This window comes from Anastrepha obliqua, chromosome 5, assembly GCF_027943255.1.
Source record: "Anastrepha obliqua isolate idAnaObli1 chromosome 5, idAnaObli1_1.0, whole genome shotgun sequence".
NCBI lineage: Eukaryota > Metazoa > Arthropoda > Insecta > Diptera > Tephritidae > Anastrepha > Anastrepha obliqua.
Window position 1 is genome coordinate 4,684,567 of NC_072896.1, and position 19,119 is coordinate 4,703,685.

At 34.9% G+C, this 19,119-nt stretch overlaps 3 protein-coding genes across 3 annotated transcripts in view; 1 reads left to right on the plus strand and 2 right to left on the minus strand.

Annotated features, from left to right (window-relative positions):
• The window catches only part of LOC129246887 (thrombospondin type-1 domain-containing protein 4), a 160,300-nt gene that overhangs the window by 83,675 nt on the left and 57,506 nt on the right, over positions 1-19,119 (minus strand). The window lies entirely within an intron of this gene.
• On the plus strand, positions 4,808-8,162 carry LOC129246890 (uncharacterized). Its single transcript, XM_054885603.1, has 2 exons — positions 4,808-4,982; positions 7,467-8,162. The coding sequence occupies exons 1-2, from the start codon at positions 4,932-4,934 to the stop codon at positions 7,797-7,799; spliced, it is 384 nt and encodes a 127-aa protein (XP_054741578.1). The 5' UTR covers positions 4,808-4,931; the 3' UTR covers positions 7,800-8,162.
• LOC129246888 (uncharacterized) lies at positions 15,875-17,069 on the minus strand. Its single transcript, XM_054885601.1, has 2 exons — positions 16,802-17,069; positions 15,875-16,724 (listed from the first exon to the last, which is right to left on the minus strand). Exons 1-2 carry the CDS (start codon positions 16,853-16,855, stop codon positions 15,993-15,995), a joined length of 786 nt encoding a protein of 261 aa, XP_054741576.1. The 5' UTR covers positions 16,856-17,069; the 3' UTR covers positions 15,875-15,992.

The following is a 19,119-nucleotide window of genomic DNA, read 5'->3' on the forward strand; positions in this document are numbered from 1 at the left end:
GGTTACTTGCTTGCAAAAATTACGGCATGTTTGTTTGTATGTACGAAAACAAAAAAAAAATGTAGGTATGTAAAAAAATATGATCTCATTTCGCAAAGTGTGTTGATGAAAAATACTAAGTGCTCTATCACCGATTTACCGTTCAATTTGTCGATGTTCAAAGTCTAGCATTCCTCACCTCTTGTAGCGGGAAATAGAAGATTGCGTGTATAGATTTGAGGCCATACATATGTGCATTTGTGTGGGGTGCCTTTTTAAGAGCTTGGAAAAGCTCAAAATGATAATACCAAACGGAGTTATTGTTGGAGTGGATTGTTTCATTATTGTCTGATAGATAATTTCATGGCATTTATTTTTTGAATATGATGTAAGTTATATATACGTCGTGGCCACGAATTGCGTGGTCCATTCGATCAATCCAATTTTTGACTAATTTTTCAAAATAAACGGAATAATAATCGAAATGAGAGGAATCAGCAAAAATGTGACATAAGCCAAGATCCTTACGTAAAATTGTCCACGTAGTCAAAGAACAAAGACCAACAAGTTAAGAACGACAGCGAAACGACATTTCTGCGTCTTCTTCATCACTTCGCTCTCTGAACTTGGTGAACAGATATCTTTTATTATATTTTATTTTTATTTTTCAAAGTAAATTTCCACAATTTTTAGTTATTCAGTCGTTAAACATTTCATGATAACTTGCCAAAGTTTACTGAGCAAAAGGATCAATACAGTTTGCCATACTCAGCTGTCAAGCCATGGTTATCCATATCGATAGTTCTCATGCAACTAAAACAACACCCTATACATGAAAGTTATGTAGGTAGAAAAAAAATTTCTCTTTGGAGAAATAGAAATTCAAAAATTCACTGTTAAAAAAAGCTAGTCCTCAATGTAAGCACAAATGTGCATATGGATGATTGTTTCCTTATATGCCAACTGATGGCACACTTTTTTCTCTCACTTTCTGATGGTAAGCAGGTGAATGGCCTAAGTAACTGGTGTCATTTGTTTTATAAGAAAAAATGTGTGCTTTCCGTTATTTTGGCAGTGGTTTAAAACATTTTCACACCACCCAATTTTCACCCAGATAACTGGACTGCTGTATGGAGGCTATACCACCAGAATCGGATGTGATAAGCCAATCAACCTACTAATCTTAAAACAATCTGATTCCAGAAACCGCATGGCCCCTTGTTCCTCCCTGGAACCATAGGAAATAATAATAATTATTATTATTTTCGCTTCACACTAAATAGATTCAAAAAATATGCTTCTCGCCCGGTACAAACTTTTTAATAATTAACGCACCTGTTTGTTTTCTAACAAGATGCATTTTAAAACGGCTGAAGGAACAAAATTCCAGCCTTCATAGCTACTCATCTTTAAATCACTACGATCCTTTATGCCTTAGAACAAATAAACGATATATTCGGGCAGGTTCTGTAATTTACTTTCGAGTGAATTTCATTGAAACTTTCAACTTTGGCAACTTCATTCAAATTCACTTGGAAATGAATTGCAGAACCTGGCCGATTATATGTATGTGATCCCCCTCATCTCTACACCTCCTACAGGAAACATTGCGAGCATTTCCGAACTTACTTAGCAGCCAGTGCATGAATGATATTCCCTGAAGGCGTAAGATTTTCGTTTTTAGTTGTCGTTTTCCCGTCATAATTCGGAAAATTATATACGGCTGTTGGCGACTTTACAGGAAGTATGATGGATTACCAGGTTTTGGCCATCCGCAGAAAAATTGTGAGAGTAACTTCGGTAGCCACGTCACTGGGTACTCGGCAATAGAATTCTGCTCGCTTATTTCACACGCATTCACACACTCGGGCAATCAGTCGTTGTTCAGATAGTAACGAAGTGAAATGAGTGGAGGCTGCTTTGATTTTCTTCACGTATCACCAACACAATCTCAGTTTTTTTCGTAAACAAATCACTGCCATCACTCCAGTTCCGACAACCAATCAGCTAACTCCAACTTGCTGAGAATCGGTGACCTTACAACATATTTTAACTCAGCGATGTTCCCAGTAGATTTATAATGCGTAACCAAGAGCCGGTTGTAATGGGCCTATTTCTCCGCATAAAAAATTGGAAAAGTCTTGACATCTGAGCAAACAAAAAAAATTATCAAAAATCAACGCATTTTGTCATATTAGTAAGCTTGAAAGCGCCCAGAAAGCGTTTGTGCCTTATACTTTGCGTTCTTTGCATTTCATCCCTTCCAACTACATCCTATAAAAGTCGGCGCTTGCTCATTAATCTGAACACTCTAGATATTAGAAGCACAGTTCTCTCGCTCTTGTGTTATTTTCGAGACGATTGACTCTCCATCGCTACTCGAGTAAATTAATTTCAGTATGCCTTAGCGAAGCTTACAGATTCATTAAATTTTCTAGTTAGGAATGGTTAGACCTAAATAAGCTTCTAAAACTCGGAGAAAATTAAATTCGCTTTCAAATCATGTGGGTGTAGATTTTTTTGCCCAAAGTACCACTTCAAAATGTTACTAAATGAATTGTTTGAATCCAGTAACTGAGTATTCTGTAATATTCTTTCTCTGGAAATTTGAAGAAATGTTATATTTCCCTTCATTCATTAACATGAAACAGCTAAATTATAAGTTTAGTTTACTTTTGATTGAATTATTTGGCATTAATCTGTTTTTCACAGTCTGAAAGAGATACTCCATTTTTAGATAATTTAATAAATAAATTTAGCACTCACTTGAAAAATTACTTTTCTAACCTTCAATGGGCTATACAAAAACTGCATCCCAGAAAAATTCTAGAAATACTGTTAAAAAAGTTGAAATTTTTTATAAAACTAAAAAAACAAAATTATACAAAGTTCGTTACTTTGCTTTATACGAATATTGTTTTTGTTCTAGTATGAACTATTGTATATTTTGTAGCAAAAATATTATAAATATTTTGTTTGTAATTTTGTAACGTGGGGTATAGGAAGAAATCGTAGGGATAGGGCAAGTATAGGTAGGTAGCTGAAATGGTTGAAGTGCACCTGGCACTCCTCAAGTAGCACTAAAGCGCCGTTTTGATACCATTATAAGACCTCCAATAGGCAGGTATAAAATTGATTGGATTTAGGTTGGCGCACTGCCCCAGGCTGTCGAAGAAAGGAGCGCCCAATAACCTTAGTCTTCTAGCTGTCAAACCTGGACATTCACACAGAAAATACTATGCAGTCTTCTTCTCCGAAAGGTCCCCACAGCTTCTGCAATGGAGGTTAAATGGTTCGCGTGTGTGCCGATCGTCCAGTGACCGGTAAACACAGCTACGACTTTGGAAATCGAATGGCGAGGAGTCCAAAGAACTTTCTGAGTCCTTCGTATATCGTATTGGGGCCAAAGGGTTTTCGAAAAAGCACATGAAGAAATGGAGCTCCATCTTTTCTGTGCTTTACTGAGAAATCATTTGCGCAGTTCCCTTTTAACAACTGTCAAGGGGATGTCGATGATGTAGGAGGTCAGAAACCCCTCCCTGGCAAGCTCATCAGGAATTTGATTTCCCTCTATGTTCCTATATCCTGGAACCCAGATCAGAGAAATGCAAGTATAAATTTCAAAGATCATGATTAGCACGCTTTAACCCCTTGCCTTATGGATCGAGCGACGATTGTGTGTGCCACTTTCGATGGCAGCTTTTCTTGTATGCAAAAAAACAATAGGTGCTCACTTTTTGCCAGAAAAAGTCATCACATGTCTGGTACGAGGTTCTCATTTTAGGCATGACAGCAGGATCACGTCTCCCGCAGGTTGCAAAGGGCTAAGAAGCAGAGTTTATTGCAGCTGTCGAGTGTTCTTTTTAATAAGAATCGTATGAAACTAAGCGATCTCTAACACAAAGGCTTTACTTAGTTCTACCTTCATACAGTTCTGCCTCCTATACTAAGCAACCGATTGAGGTTTTATGACTAAGCAATGGATTGGTTGGTTTGCCAACTGACACTATTTAGAGAAAAGAAATTAGCAATGAATAATTTTTCTTGTAAAAATTAAATTATGATTACATCTTTCTATTAATACACATTATTACTTATAGTCGTGCATATTATCTTCACTTGAGCAGTTCCAGTTTGTACGGCTACTATATTTAGTTCACAAAGAAATAAAAAAACCGAACTTAGTTTAATAGCCCCTCTTCACTCCACATATGAAATAATATATTTATAGTTGGTAACGTCAATAAAAGTAAGTGGAATAAAAATACCTCACCAGTGACCACCCATTTGCAACTGATAAGGACCAACTGTATGTACGCAAATATGTCCGCGCTGATCATTAAGGGGCGCCGTAAGTTCTACATTTCTTGCTACGCTCTGCTCGCATCACACTTATTGGCATACGAAAATTTGCACACACACATGCATACTTGTCCATGTATGGCTAATGTACACACATACATATATGTGTGTGTTTGTATGTATGTAAGGGAATGCATGCTGATGACTCTAAATTAAAAGGCGTACTGATTTAATGTATATTTACGTGCATATATAACATATATGTAAATGCGTATGCTTGTATGTGTGTGTGTGTATATATTTTTACTTATATACATATTTCTACATATGTACTATTCCACGTATTCCAAGTACATACATAGTTCATCATATCAATAGTATTGTAAGTACGGCGATAACTCATGCCTTGCCAGGCATATTTGTATTTGCACACATACATACATACATTTGTATTATAGAAATCGATTTTAGGTATTGCAAAATTTATATTCCATTATAAAACGCAATTCAGTTTCGAAACAACTGCGAACGCGAGTGGATTTTTTCAAAGAAACAGAAAATTTAAAAATCGTCGATCTTTCAAGAATTTTGATAAGAAAAAAATTTGTTCGACTAAAAGCAAAAAAAACAAAAAAAAAACAGCAAAAGTGATGGCTAATAATTTGCATATATTGTTGTTGAGTGTTTTGTTGTTGCAACAGGTAAATTTGAAAAAAATATAAAAAACTTAGTTTAAGAAAGTCTTAAGCTTAACCAGCGAGCAGACGACTCCACTTCCGTACTTTTGTCGTTTTCATGCGAAACAGTTGAAAATTAGACTGGGCTGCTGCGCAATGGCCCGATGAGCTTCTAGCCCTGGGCAATAAACTGTGTCAAATGAACTTTTTTTTGGTACTAAATTAACAAATTTTCGGTTTTAATACATTTTATGGTTTCTTTTATTATTTCTGCAACTGAATGCACTTAATTTTAAGGACCATAAAACCAAATAGACGCAATTTCATGGGCAGCAGCGCACAGTTCACTCAAAAAAATCGATAGTTGCAGTTTATAGTTTTTTATAAGTGATTGGAGTTCATTAAATTTCTTTTAACTGATACTATTGTTAACTGATATAAAATTGTAAAATTAATTTAAATTAAATTAAATATAGAACTATGTGAGAAATGCGGAGATGAAGTTAAATTAATTTTATTTTTTATATGCGCCTTAATTTAAACAAGTTTGTCAAAATAATTCTTTTTTTTTTGTTAATTTTTTGACAATAAACTTAACAAATAAATTCCCAAAAAAGTACCAAAAGTTTTGTCGAAACATTATCTAACGATAAAATTTTCCGGAAAATTTGTTAAAACAATTAGAAAACGTATATATAACAGAAACAAGACAAATTTTTCAAACCAATTTCACATTTTAATTTTTTTTTCGTTGAAAATTGCAGCAGCAAATTCTTAAGAATTAAGTAAATTAAAGAAGAAGAATAATATGAAGAAGTAAAAGTAAAATTTATCACCATTTAAAATTATAAAATTTTAAAACAGTAAATATGAAATTTTTACATCTTTCTTTTAACTTTTGCAAAACGGCAGTTAAAAACCTCTCTCTGCGGTAATCCCTTTCTTCGCTCTTCCCGCTCTTTCTCTTTGTCTTTTCTCTGGTATATTACTTTACTGTTATTGCTTTTTATGTTAGGGATATATTGTACATATCCCCAAAAAATAATACAAAAATAAAATATAAAATTTTTAAAACTGATTTTTCTTATTGTACAACGCAATTACAGAACAAATATGATAAACAAACAACAACATTTTCAAAACAATGAATTTTCTTTTTTTATTTACTCATCGTAGTAGTGTGTACTTTAGAAAAAACAGAAAAAAATAACAACAAAAAAACAATTTTAAAAATTTCAAAAAAGAAGATTCGATCCAAACATTTTTTCTAGCTTTAATGCCTTTACATTTACATTTTAAAAAAGTTAGCTCAAAATTTTTTTTCATACAATTTTCGAACTTTGATACATAACAGCTGCTGCTTTGGCAATCATCTAATAAAAGTTGAATTAAAGATTTTAAAGTTCCTGTGATAGTTACGCATTCAATTCATTTGTAAGTAAAACTTCAAAAAGCAAATAATTTGTTTTGCCGATACATAAACGACGGATATCCATCCATATATAAAATTAATAAATAAAAAAATTTAACTGTCTGACGAAAAATAGAAAAAAAAGCTTTTTCATTTTCATACAAACCATATTTTTTAACAAAAAAATTTATGTGTGGTATTAAAACAAAACTAAATTAATATTAATAAAATTCAACAAAGCTTACTTTTTTCAAGTTTTTGTAGACCAATTTTAGCAATTTTCAAACGCGTCATTAAAATTTTAAGAAACGGGGAAAGAAAATATTATTTGATAATATGAAATATAGATAGATAGAAGCTCATTTTTATTAATTATGTAGTATAACTCATAAAAATAGATTTTAAATGAACTTACAACATTGCCTTAATTATTCCGGAAAAAAGGTCAATGTTATTCATCTAAAATAAATTGGCTACATCTTAGAGCACCAACAACAAAGCTCGTAAGATTACTCCGTTCAGAACTTCTACAATTTCATATTGGACTAGAAAGTGTGTCCCAAAAGCTGCGTGTCGATAAAATTTTAATATGTGGCATCTTCCAAGAAAATGCCGAATTGTTTCAATTTCATATAAGTTACAGATGTCCCAGTTTTTCTTATACAGCCTGCTTAGCATAATGCCCCCACTCCTAGCTTTGAAAATCAACTAAATTCTGCTCCTATTCAAATCATGTAAAATAAAACATAAAAATCTACAATAAAAAAAATTAGTGATTTTTTTTTAAATTTACTTGAAAAGCTTCACTTCACTTCATGCAAGCCAATTTTTATTGATTTGTTTTAATAATGTTTTAATAATAACTTTTATTTACAAATTAGAAATATCTAAGAAAATAATTCAACCACGCAAAACACTTTAAATAGTTTTATATTCGTAATATGCAATTTTGCGATAACTGCAAACAATCAATGTTTTGACTAGCACCGCACACAAAAATATGCACACACACACACACACTCACATGCTTACATAAACACACATTTACGCAATTCAATTAATCTCATTTGTACCACCCATATTTTCTGTCTTGCCAGTTCACCCGCTCGTCCGCCCTCTTCATATCACGCGATCCCGAATGCAAAAATGCTGATAACGATACGGACGAGCCCAGCGAGAAATGTTCGTTGATGTTGCATTTCCAACGCAATCTTGGGAAATATCGCAATTTCTATGCGAATCTACTGCAGGAGGAGAATGCACAATTCGCCACCGAGCTGCAAGAGCTCTACAACATTGTTAGTTCGGCTTTGGAGGAGAAGGATATTAAGGAAGTGGAAAGACAATTATTATACTCTGTATGGCTGGTGGAGCGCACCAAAGATTTGGAGGACTTTTTAATTATGAAAGGTATTAAGAATATTAGGTAGAAATGTTCAGAGGTTTACTTGAGAATAGGCGGGTTATGCAATTTTTTAAGAATTTTGTTGGTTTTATGTTTACTCTTGAATAGTCACTTATTTAGATGCCTACACACACACACACTCACATATCGAAAACAAACAAGAAATCTGAAAATACTCTTCATAAAAAATGTTCGCTTTTATTCACATTGCTACTATTTTGTATTTATTTTTCACTAATTTATTGTAATTAATTTTAACTCAAATAGTATTATGGGTGTTATGACAATGTTTTTAACTGTAAACCATAGGATTTTAAGCAAATGCGATCACTTCTTATCGAACAACCAAATTGTATATTGAAATAAACAAACAAACAAATTTAGAAAATGGGTTTTATTAAAAAAACAAACAACAAAAATGTATACATGCACCCAATTTCTCTTAAAATGTGGGTAATTTCTTTAGCTGCCGAGGAAATTCATCAGTGAAACACGGCAACTCACGTGGCTCCTCATCTATTATTCCTATTTGTTCCTTCGAACAATTCGAAGCAATGCATTCAATAGTCAATTACAATTCCTGGTTAAAAATTGGTGCACAACCTTAAAAATGTGAGGCTCTTAGTTAGAGCATAGGGCGGAAGCTTGTCAGTACCATCGTCATTACCACTACAGACTTGTGCAGACCATTGCTTTCACAAGCTTCTCATCACGCCATAAATATAATATCTGGAACCTCAAAAAAGTGTACCAACCATTACAAATGCCGCTGACATGGCGTTAATAACGCGAAATTAAAAATACCTTTCCGAACTTTTTCTCAACATCGAGACAGGTGCTGAAATCGTCGGACTAAAAATAAATGCAAAAAAAACCAAATATCTGAAGATTTCCTGCAAGGTGTATAAAAGACACCCAAAAGGCATGGTAATTGGCACTTACCGCTTCGAGGGCGTACAATCGTTTAAATATCTGGGAGTCACGATTCAAAACAGTTCAATACAAAGCAGGATTGCACCAGGAAACAGAGTAGATTTCGCTCTTGCCAAACTATTAAAATCTAAACTTCTTATGAGAGATTTCAAACTACGTTTATACCAGTCGATAATACGGCCTATTCTTGCATACGGCTGTAAATGCTAGACAATGACTTATAAAGATGAATCGTATCAAAGAGTATTCGAGCTAAAAGTACAAAGAATGTTTGGTCCGCTACGACTGCAAGATGGTGTCTACCGTATACGCTACAATAAAGAATTGCTGCTGCTATGTAAAGGCGAGGACAACATGAAATACGTCAAGTCCGAAAAACTGCGAATGCGAGATGACCTCCCCCAGACATCACTCGTGTCATACAACCCCGTAGCGCCTAAAGCACGAGAACGTCCAAGGCTAACATGGGTTGAACAATTTCTAATGGACCTGAGGACACTGGGTGTTAGAAACTAGATAATTTTCACCGAAGATCGAGATGTATGGAAACGAATCGTGAACAAAGCGAAAGCTCACCCCGAGCTGTAAAGCGGTCCGATGAAGATGGTGGCTCTTGGAGTGTTATAAAAAAAGGTGCTGTTGAAATTTGATGAACGATATGAGCTTTAAAGCGATTTAGACATAACGCAGTAATTTGAGAACCAGCGAACGATATTATAAAAAAGACAACGTATCTTCTGCATGAGAAAGTACCAGCTGAAAAGGACCTCGTGCTTCCAATTGTGCTAACTTCGCTCATTTAAATAAAACTCAATGGTTAGCGTACATTTCTGTAATCAGGCAAAATCGCTTAGGCGTGCAAATCGTCCTTTAAGTGGCAATACTGGACTTTATTAGAGTAACTCCCGCACGTGAGACTCTGCAACTTTTTACAAAACACTTCTTTATGCATCTCAACAGTTCTGATTGACTTTACTAGTGTAAATTCGCTTTAATTTCTGCCTCTCAAACTTCATTAGAGGTTAATCATTAGTAAAAGGTATAAAATGAAAAAATCTCAAGTAGCTGGATGATGGAATTTGAATGCCATTCGACTCATTCGAAAAAATAGTAGCTGATCTTCTTCGGAGACAGATTTTTTGTCAGTCTGAAAAATATATTTAAACTGTTATCAATCTCATCTGCATTTATGAAGGTATGTACATACTTACATACATACTAAAAAATATTTATGAGTCAGAAAAATTTTTTATTTACAAGTATAGGAAAATATAGTATGTATAAAAATCAGTCCTTCAGAATTTGTTGAACTGTAGCTGGCATGGAAAAAGGGTTGGACTTTGTTGTGTGGTGTTAAAAACAAATATACGTAGGTATGTAATAAAATTAATTTATTTTATTTGTACGTCACATTTATGGTTGTATTTTTTATTGCAATGTAAATATTTACTATTCATATTATTGGTATGTAACTACATAAATTTCATAGGAAAATTTTTGCATTTTATTTACTCGTACAAATATATTTGCGCCTACAATTTTTCGTCAGACATGTAAATATAAATAATATTTTTGTGCATACGACTACATGCATAGATTTACATGTTTTGACGATTTTTTAATTCAAATGTTCAATGCTGACCAAGCAACATTCTCGCTAGTCCACAGCCCTATTAAAGATAAATTTTTATTGTTTTTTTTGCATGCTAAAGAAGGTCAAATAATATAACCAGTGTACCTGCTTCTCGATGCCCAAATCACCACTCTGCATCCACACTACTGGAAGTTTTATCGAAGCCCCCTGAAACTGCCCACTACCGTAAAAAATCAAACCAGGCTATTTCTCTTTGCAATTCCATAATATTTTGTACAAAATTGAACTAATTTGCTTTTACAATATAAAACTACTTTTTAAATATCTCCTACTGTGTGCTAATTAAGTTGGGGTTATATTGTGTATATCTCCTATAAATAATAATAATAATAAATATCTCCTACCAATATTATTTTTAGGTTTATTAGCAGCTGATTCCTTAGCAGCTCCTCCAAAAGTTCGGATGTGGTCATTAACCCTTTTGTGGTCAGTAACCCTAATTCGCTCTCAGGTTTGAATGCCTATATCCAGTACATAGCCAAATATATACGTATCATAACCGTATACGTATGTAAGAAAAAAACCAACGGAAAAATAGAAAAAAAGGAGCGTCAAGCAACTACAGTTCTATTTCGTCATATATGTGCATGCGTATGTAAAAATGTGCGCTTGCATATATACGTACGAGCGGGCAGATCACAGCCAAGAGAGCGAACTCATCAAGTTAATCACCCACATAAGAACATGTGTATGTATGTCTGTACATGCATATACATATGTACGTAATAATTTCAAAATTGAAAATACATAAGCAAATGATGACATAGAAGAAAAAAATTGCAATTTCAATTACACGTCTGATGGGAATTGTAGTCTCACGGAACGTATGAACATAGGGGTTGGGTGCGAAATGCTTATTGTGTAATATTCGGTATATCAAATTCTGTATTAAAAGTACAGCTAGAATTCTACAGCTACAAAATTGTATATTGTGAAATTCTATGCGGTAAAATTCTTTCTTTTCTTCTTTCTAATAGCGGCCGCCCATCAGCAGGGAGTGGCAAGCCTCCGAGTGTATTCCTGCCATGAAAAAACTCCTCTTAAAAAACAGTCTGCTAGTCGGAGTCAGCTTAAGTGGTAGGCCCCTCCATTTGTGGAACAATATCACGACGCACGCCACAAATAAGAGGAGGAGCTGGGCCAAGCACCCAGAAAGGGTGTAAGCGCCAATTATATATATATGTGTATATATATTAGGCCGGGTCGATTTGTGGGGAGGCAAAAAAATCGCCCATTGCTCTGTGAAAATCATATTCTAGGGATCAAAATAAGAAACTTTGCCGAAGGAACCATACCTCTAAAACGAATTCTGATGTCCCCCAATTTGGGTGTTTTCTGTGTTAACCTCATATCTACAAAATCATAATTTTCAGTAAATCGATGAAAAGTTATAACTTATTTGATACGATACTTATAGTAGATACGAAGTTTTTCAATTCGAACATGTAGATACAAGAAAAATCGAAACGCTCTGAAAAAAATTCTATAATCATTATGAACACTGTATGTTTATTTTATGTTTATTTTACGTAACAGGAGTGCTAAGGAGTGTTTTTCACTAAAAATCTCAATTTCGAAAAAAATGAAGTTACGAGGTTAACACAGAGAGGGGACGATATGGTGTTTGGGTCTCCCATAGAAAGTTGCAAAACATAGATGAAGCAACTGGTATAAATAAAGAAATGTTGGTAGCACTGGAAAAGAGCTGCCAAAAATTACATTTGTTTAGAAGCCCTTAATGAGTGTTAGTAAGACCAACTTTATACGGTTGCCGTTGCTTCAAGTCATTAATTGTGATGCTCGTGCTTTGTTAGGATCCTTTGTGCCCTCGTAATTCTCAATTTTTCTGTTGGATGTAGACTAAAAACTAAAAATTGCAAAGTGTGTGAGATAACGGGAACATCAAAGAAGAATAAATGCGGTCTTATGGGTCTTATGAAGCTTAGCAAATCTCAGAAAATATGGCTGGCAGCATTGACAAATGTGTGTTATACCAGTTTTATGAGAGACAACCATACTCACTGGCGGTAAATCTGCGAAGTGATTAATTTAAGGCGCCTATTATTGTTAAACTGCCAATTACTACTTTTTTCATTAAACGCATAAAATGATTTTTTCCTGTACGGTATTTTAAAAATACAGAATTATAGTGCAAAGTAAATTTATATACAGAATTTCTATACGCAGAATATTATTTTATTATTATTACATCATTTTATCTTAACAGAATTTTGAAAATGCGGAATCATAACCCAAAGGAATTTAGGCTGTTTTGAATTTATTTCGTATTTTTTCAAAATGTTTACTCATGTTTACTCAAGTTCGTAAAGTAGAATTCTGGCCACTCCCAGAGAGAAAGCCTGCCCTGCTTTGGCATCTGCAGATGTTTCGACGCGCTGCACTTGTTAATTTTTTTGTTCACACAATTACTTCAATAGTGTCATGGCCTAAAAAATTACCTTAAATAACCCCAAAAAAATATGCAGAAATAACACCTCTTCTTTTATGCTGTGCAAAAAATGCATGGCAATATTTATTAACAGTATCTCATTAAATTAAAATATGTCGTTACTTTTACTTAGGGATGCATAATAAATTGTAAACTTTTGATTTCTTGAGTTGTGACTCTATTAAAGTAAGTGAGCGATATGCTCAGTACAAACAAAAAAGAAGTAGTAATTTGAAATAGAAAATCTGTTAACATTTGCACGATCTCTGTGGTTGCCCCTATTCATGACCGCAACTGTAACCTATTCGCGAAGGTCACATTAAAAGAATAGGTATAAAGTTTGCGCTCTCTATACGCAAAGCCAAAACTACAATGACAAAAACAATGTGAGTGCATACATAAGCGGTAAATTGGAGACAAAAAGTTTCAATTAATTAGATTACTGAGAGCAAACACAAAAACAATGAAAACTGAGGAGCCACTGATGCTCTCTGAACAGGTTAGGTATTTTCTGTATGGACACCGCAGATATTTATGTATACATGTAAGTAAATATGATAATCATGAGTTATGCGTAAGTATGGACATTTGCATTTACAAATGCGGACGATCGAAAATATGGAATTAAGATTTCCTTAGGACAAATATAAGTCAACGTAATGCATATGTATATGGTGTTTATGCTATGATGGGTGCACTGGAAATTATTAATATTGTTTTTCTTTATTTTTGTTTTTGTTCCTTGTGATTGCAGAAGAAAGTTGATGAAGATGCAGAAGTTGATCTCATGCCAAATGTATCGCTAAATGTATTGATGCTTTTAAGGAACCTTTAAAAGAGACTGTGTTTATTCAGCAACATAGAGGGATAAGGTTTAAGAAATAGAAAAATTAAAATGGAAGTTGAAAAGTGGCAGTGGATGCGCTTACAAATAAAGCACGATGCATGGTTGAGCACAAAGAAAATATTTTGGATTTCAGATTTTTTGAATACTGACAGTTAAGTCAACATTGTATATAAAAAATATGGCTTTAAAATACCTACGTACCTATGTATGTACATATCTGCCCAGCATTACAATATTAAACGACGGCGGCCGCCGCAGCCGGATGGGTTGGTGCGTGACTACCATTCGGAATTCACACAGAGAACGTCGGTTCAAATCTCGATGAAACACCAAAATTAAGAAAAACATGTTTCTAATAGCGCCCGCCCCTCGGCAGGCAATGGCAAACCTCCGAGTGTATTTCTGCTATGAAAAAGCTTCTCATAAAAATATCTGCCGTTCGGAGTCGGCTTGAAACTGTAGGTCCCTCCATTTGTGGAACAACATCAAGACGCACGCCAAAATTGGAGGAGGAGCTCGGCCAAACACCCAATTGTACATATATATATTTTAAATATTTACACTATGCAACATTAATTTTTTCACCAAGAATTGGCTTCTATGGGTTTTGGTAAGCCGAATCCGGTTTACAATTTTTTATCCATATCATTATTTAGAAAAAAATTTTCTCCAAACAAGCCATTTCGCTGTTTTAAAGAATTGGTAGTACAAACAAAAGTTCGCTAAATTTGAAAATTGTTAAAAATTGGAGTTAAAGATTGCTCGATGTACGCAATTTTATACCCCTTTTATATCCTTTTACCCACTGGATTTTGGTATAACAAAGTGCAAGTTTCAAAAGTTTCCTTTCATATAAAGTATTTTATATGGAGGAAAATGCTCAACACTTCAGCGAAAAAAAAAATTTCTCGAAATTCTCTGGATACTAGCACTTTGAATATTGAATGGGCTATATAACCGCATACCAAAAATTTTTCCAAAAATTCTGATTTTTTTTTTAATTTTTTTTAAATAGTTGCGAATTTTCTACTAAGTTGGAGCTTGGAGTTATATGGTTTTCGTTGTACAATGTAAGTTTATAAAAAAAAAAAAAATTATACAACAAGAGCATGGCAAAGTTGTCTGAGTACTCTATTCGCTTTTTGGGGTGTTGTAGAGTAACTTCACTTTACTTTCAAACTTCTTTCGAATTCTTTAAATATATTTTTAATAGGGAAATGAACTCAAACTTAAATTATTTAAACCATTTCAATGTCAATGCCATTGTTGTCAAATGAACACTTTAATTTCAATGACAAAATTCTTTTTCTTTTTTTTTTTTGAAACCCAAAACATAAAGGCACGCGCCAAATACATTTTTTTCTGTCATATGATACCTCACTCCAAAGGAAAACCATAGCTTACTGTCAAGTTCAGAGACCCATTTAAATTTAAGTCAGCCTAAGCAAAATTTTATTGTATAGTATTTTTTTTAATTTAAAATTTGGTTATTGATTTTTACTTGTAACAATGTTTAGTTGTAATTGTATATTTTATTGATGAGAAGCCAAAAAGAAAGTATAAAATAAAGCCATTCTATCAGAAGGCGGGCAATTCAGTCTTAGCCTGGTGGTTGGAAGGCAGTCATTCGCCCTAACTAAATCAAAAAAAAAACATCTTTTATTTTAAAGGAACCTTTAGTCGGCAGGTTTGCTCTAAAGCTCTTCCCCGATAATAAAGACTTTTCAGTACGAACGCTTTTGAGTTACTCATAGAGTCCAGTGGGGCTACTGAACTTTTGGAACAGAGGACAGCATATGAAAGTAGTAAGGCAAAAAGAGCTCTGGAGAAAAACACAGTTAACTGTTTTATTAACGAATTATGAAGTAGCCTATTTTTCGTTTATAAAGTAGAGTTAACTTTTCGTAAAATTTTCATTTTTTGTTTGTAATATTTTACTAAATGAGAAATTCATATTTTTTTATATGTATATATATTTTTTAGATCATTTTAATAAAAAAGAATTTCATATCAAATGGTGGTGCCATTTTACATTTTAGGCAATGGCATAGCTGTTGGCCAATCGAACGAAAAAGGTTTTTGCAATAAAATTGCGCTCACTCAATTGCAATCTACCTTCCACTCAATTAAAATGAATTGTGTCTTAACTTTTTCCTTTAATTCAAGAATTAGCATTCACTTATTTGCCATTCTCAAAACTTCCTTTGTAATAATCAATTCGTTCCAACATTTCCTCCACAAATATCTCTGTTTATTTTCACACTTTTCTTGCTACAAATATTTCTACCTTACACATCAAGCTAACTGCACACAGTCCCGCCCGTTTACTCAAAGTTTATCTCCCAAATCGGTCGAACTCAAATTCCAATACTTTGTAATCCAAATAGCGCCCGAATTTCGTCGTTAAATCATCAAAACTGTCAAGCACATCCAACTTTTGCTTCACATCCGCACTCACCAGGGCCGCCTCTACCTCGCCGAGCACACTTTTTATCTTCGCAACAAACTGCGCTGCTTCTTGCTGTTTCAGCAGGTACATTAAAAACTCTCTAAAGAACTGCAGCTGGACATTGAGCAAAGCCTTGTCCTCAGGCTGAGCATCCAATAGCTTCCACAAAGTGGACGAAAACCCTTCTTGTATTGCTGTGAAAGCGGCATATTTCTTATCGAAGTCCTCGATCTTCGCAGCGCTTTCATATGCGGGCAACAGCTTTTCAATTTCCTCAGCCACTGGGCCGCTCACCTGTGACAACAACTGGCGCATACTCCACTCTTGTATGCGTATGTCCTCGTTGAGGAATTGTTCGTCGTATTGTAGGCTGAGGTAACCCATAAATTCTTGACGTTGTGCGCCTTCGTATGCGAGCAACAATTTCTCCTCGGCTAAGGGATCCTCAGTATTGGCGGCTTTCGCGTAACGCGCAAGCATCTGCTCCAATTCGTCAGCATATTGTGGTGCGACATTTTTTTGAATGCGCGCCAGACGATGAGCTGTGTAGCTCAGGTGACTGCTGATTTGCGCCTTCAACTCGTCCACATCAACTTCAGCCTTATCGGCTGCGATGAACTGCGGAGTCAACGGAGAAGAAGTAATGAAGTTTTTGTGTCATTCCACTATTTATGGAAATTTTGATTTCTTCGTACCTGTAGCGCGAAGATTACTTGAATTTGTAGCAGCAACAGCTTTCGCAAAAACATTCTATTGATTTATTTGATTTTCTACTACGAAAATGTATTCTCTACTGCAAGCGTTCGAGCGTCTTAAAGAGTGCACGAGTCGCGTGCAACGCACTTTTATTGCAAAATACACGGCAAAAGTATGTAGTGGTCGTGATACATGGCTGTAATGAATACTTTTTAGCTTAGAAATTCCTCTGTTATCTGCCCAGGCAGGATTCGACGTTAGTCTCGCTCAAAGTCTAAGAAATTACTGCTCACTGAGCGAAAAAATTCTAAAAAATATCAAAGCACTAATTTTTTGGTTTTGCAAATTTCGTTTTACAGAAAATTCAATGACATTTCCAAGAGCAATGCACCAAATGCATAGTAAGTATCCAAAGCATAAATGACCGCAAAGAGCAGTCCATAATTGAGTTAAGGTGGCTGCAATGCAATTTGCTAAGTAATTGAAGTGACTCGGATTAGTGAGCTCTAAGCATAAGAAAAATACAAAAACAAATGGAAGTGGAATAAATGATTGACTGCGACATAAAAAATATGTATGAAGGCTTGCATGTGAGCTTCTGACTAATGTAGAGCAAATTTTGAAAGAAGCAAATGATTATACGAAGTAAGGCTGCTAAATTCTTAAACCGACGCTTCGGTAGAAGAAATCCACATACGTCACCACCTGCAACCGTGAACTGTTAAATGTGAAGGCGTCTCTTTCCAATGTACCTTTCGCTTCTGTAAGCAAATCAGAACAGACATAGCCCACGTGTTTTGCTTAGCCCGTTAATGGCAGGTTTAGCAATACAGCTATGAATTGTTGTAAGTCCTTGAAGCCGCGGTACCAAATCTCATACTTTATTGAAAGAAGCGCGCGAGTGAAGCTAATAAGCATTTTCAAGAATATCGAGACAACGTTGAAGATAATTTGCATGGCAAAAGTATCCCTTGCACTTCAAAAACGAATGCCTACCCTATGATCAGAAAGTACCGGGAATGTTTAAATAAAACAAAGTAGTGTTAAATTTCAGCCAAATCTATTTTATCTCCTTCAAAATATGACCAGTCTAAAGCAACACACATGTGCCAACGTTTAACCCAGTCCTCCAAGCACCCTTGGTAGGCCGGCGAAGGAATGGCCTTCAGCGCCTTCGTCGCATTCTCTTTGATCTCCTCTATCGACTGAAATCACCTTCCACGAAGTGGCAACTTCAACTTGGGAAACAAAAAGAAGTCGCAGGGGACCATATCAGGTGAATACGGTGCTTGTACGGTAGTATTTACTTGGTGTTTGGTCAAATAATCCAGCACAATTTGGACTCGGTGCGTTGGCGCGTTATCATCATGCAAAATTCAAGAATTGTTTACTTACATTTACAATATATACAACATCTCTCATACGCTTCAAAACGGATAATTAATATTCTTTCTTGACTGTCTGGTCCGATGGAAGGTACTCATGGGGCACTACCCCTTGGCAATCAAAGAAAACAGTCAACATCACCTTCCCAGTACTTTTTAATCATAGGGTACGAGTATATCGAAAAACTTGGTAATGTGGCTCGATCTGATAGCTGCACCGAAATTCAAATTATTGGTCAGCATTAGCACCTTTACGTTCTGCTTAAACTCCTCGAAATTATAACGAAAAACATTCCTGAATTGTTAAAGAACATTTCATGGGTTTGATGAGGACCCATCGTTTCTACCAAAGTATAGCATTTCAATGTTATACCATCCGCTTTGTTAGCCGGATTTTGCATAAAGGGAGTTCTATATATTTCCTAAGATCAAATCATCGTATAAAAGAATAAGAATTGAGTGCGTCCAAGCAGTGAAAAGGACGCGACACGCGCCTTTAAGAAGCTGGAATAAACAAACTTCCGGTACTTTTTCGAAAAATGGAAGTTTCTCATAGTGATTTCTGGAGTTAAAGCGGCGCTGTATGCTGAAGCTGGCATAAGCTGTATCAGTTTCGCTATTTAATAGCCACACCTCGTACAAATGTAAATACTGAATTCAATCATATTTGACCGAAAAATTCTTATCTTTCTCATGATAAGAGTTTGCTTTCTGTCGACAAACTTGCATCAGTCTCAAAAGGAGAAGGGAAGCTTTACTCGAGTAGAGGTCAGGTTTGTTATGCCAGGTAAGGAATTTATAGTACAAACTCGGCTGTATGTTTATGAAGAGTGAATATTGTTTCACAATTTCTTTATATGGCCAGCAGAAAAACTATAGAACTTCAACATTTTGGCCAGTTTTGACTATTTTTCGTTAATTTTTCATTTCAG

Coding starts and splice junctions, on each gene's coding strand:
- LOC129246888 (XM_054885601.1), bottom strand. CDS start 16,855: ATGTTTTTGCGAAAGCTGTTGCTGCTACAAATTCAAGTAATCTTCGCG. Junction 16,725..16,801: donor AAGTAATCTTCGCGCTACAG/GTACGAAGAAAT, acceptor TTGACTCCGCAG/TTCATCGCAGCCGATAAGGC.
- LOC129246890 (XM_054885603.1), top strand. CDS start 4,932: ATGGCTAATAATTTGCATATATTGTTGTTGAGTGTTTTGTTGTTGCAA. Junction 4,983..7,466: donor GTGTTTTGTTGTTGCAACAG/GTAAATTTGAAA, acceptor CTGTCTTGCCAG/TTCACCCGCTCGTCCGCCCT.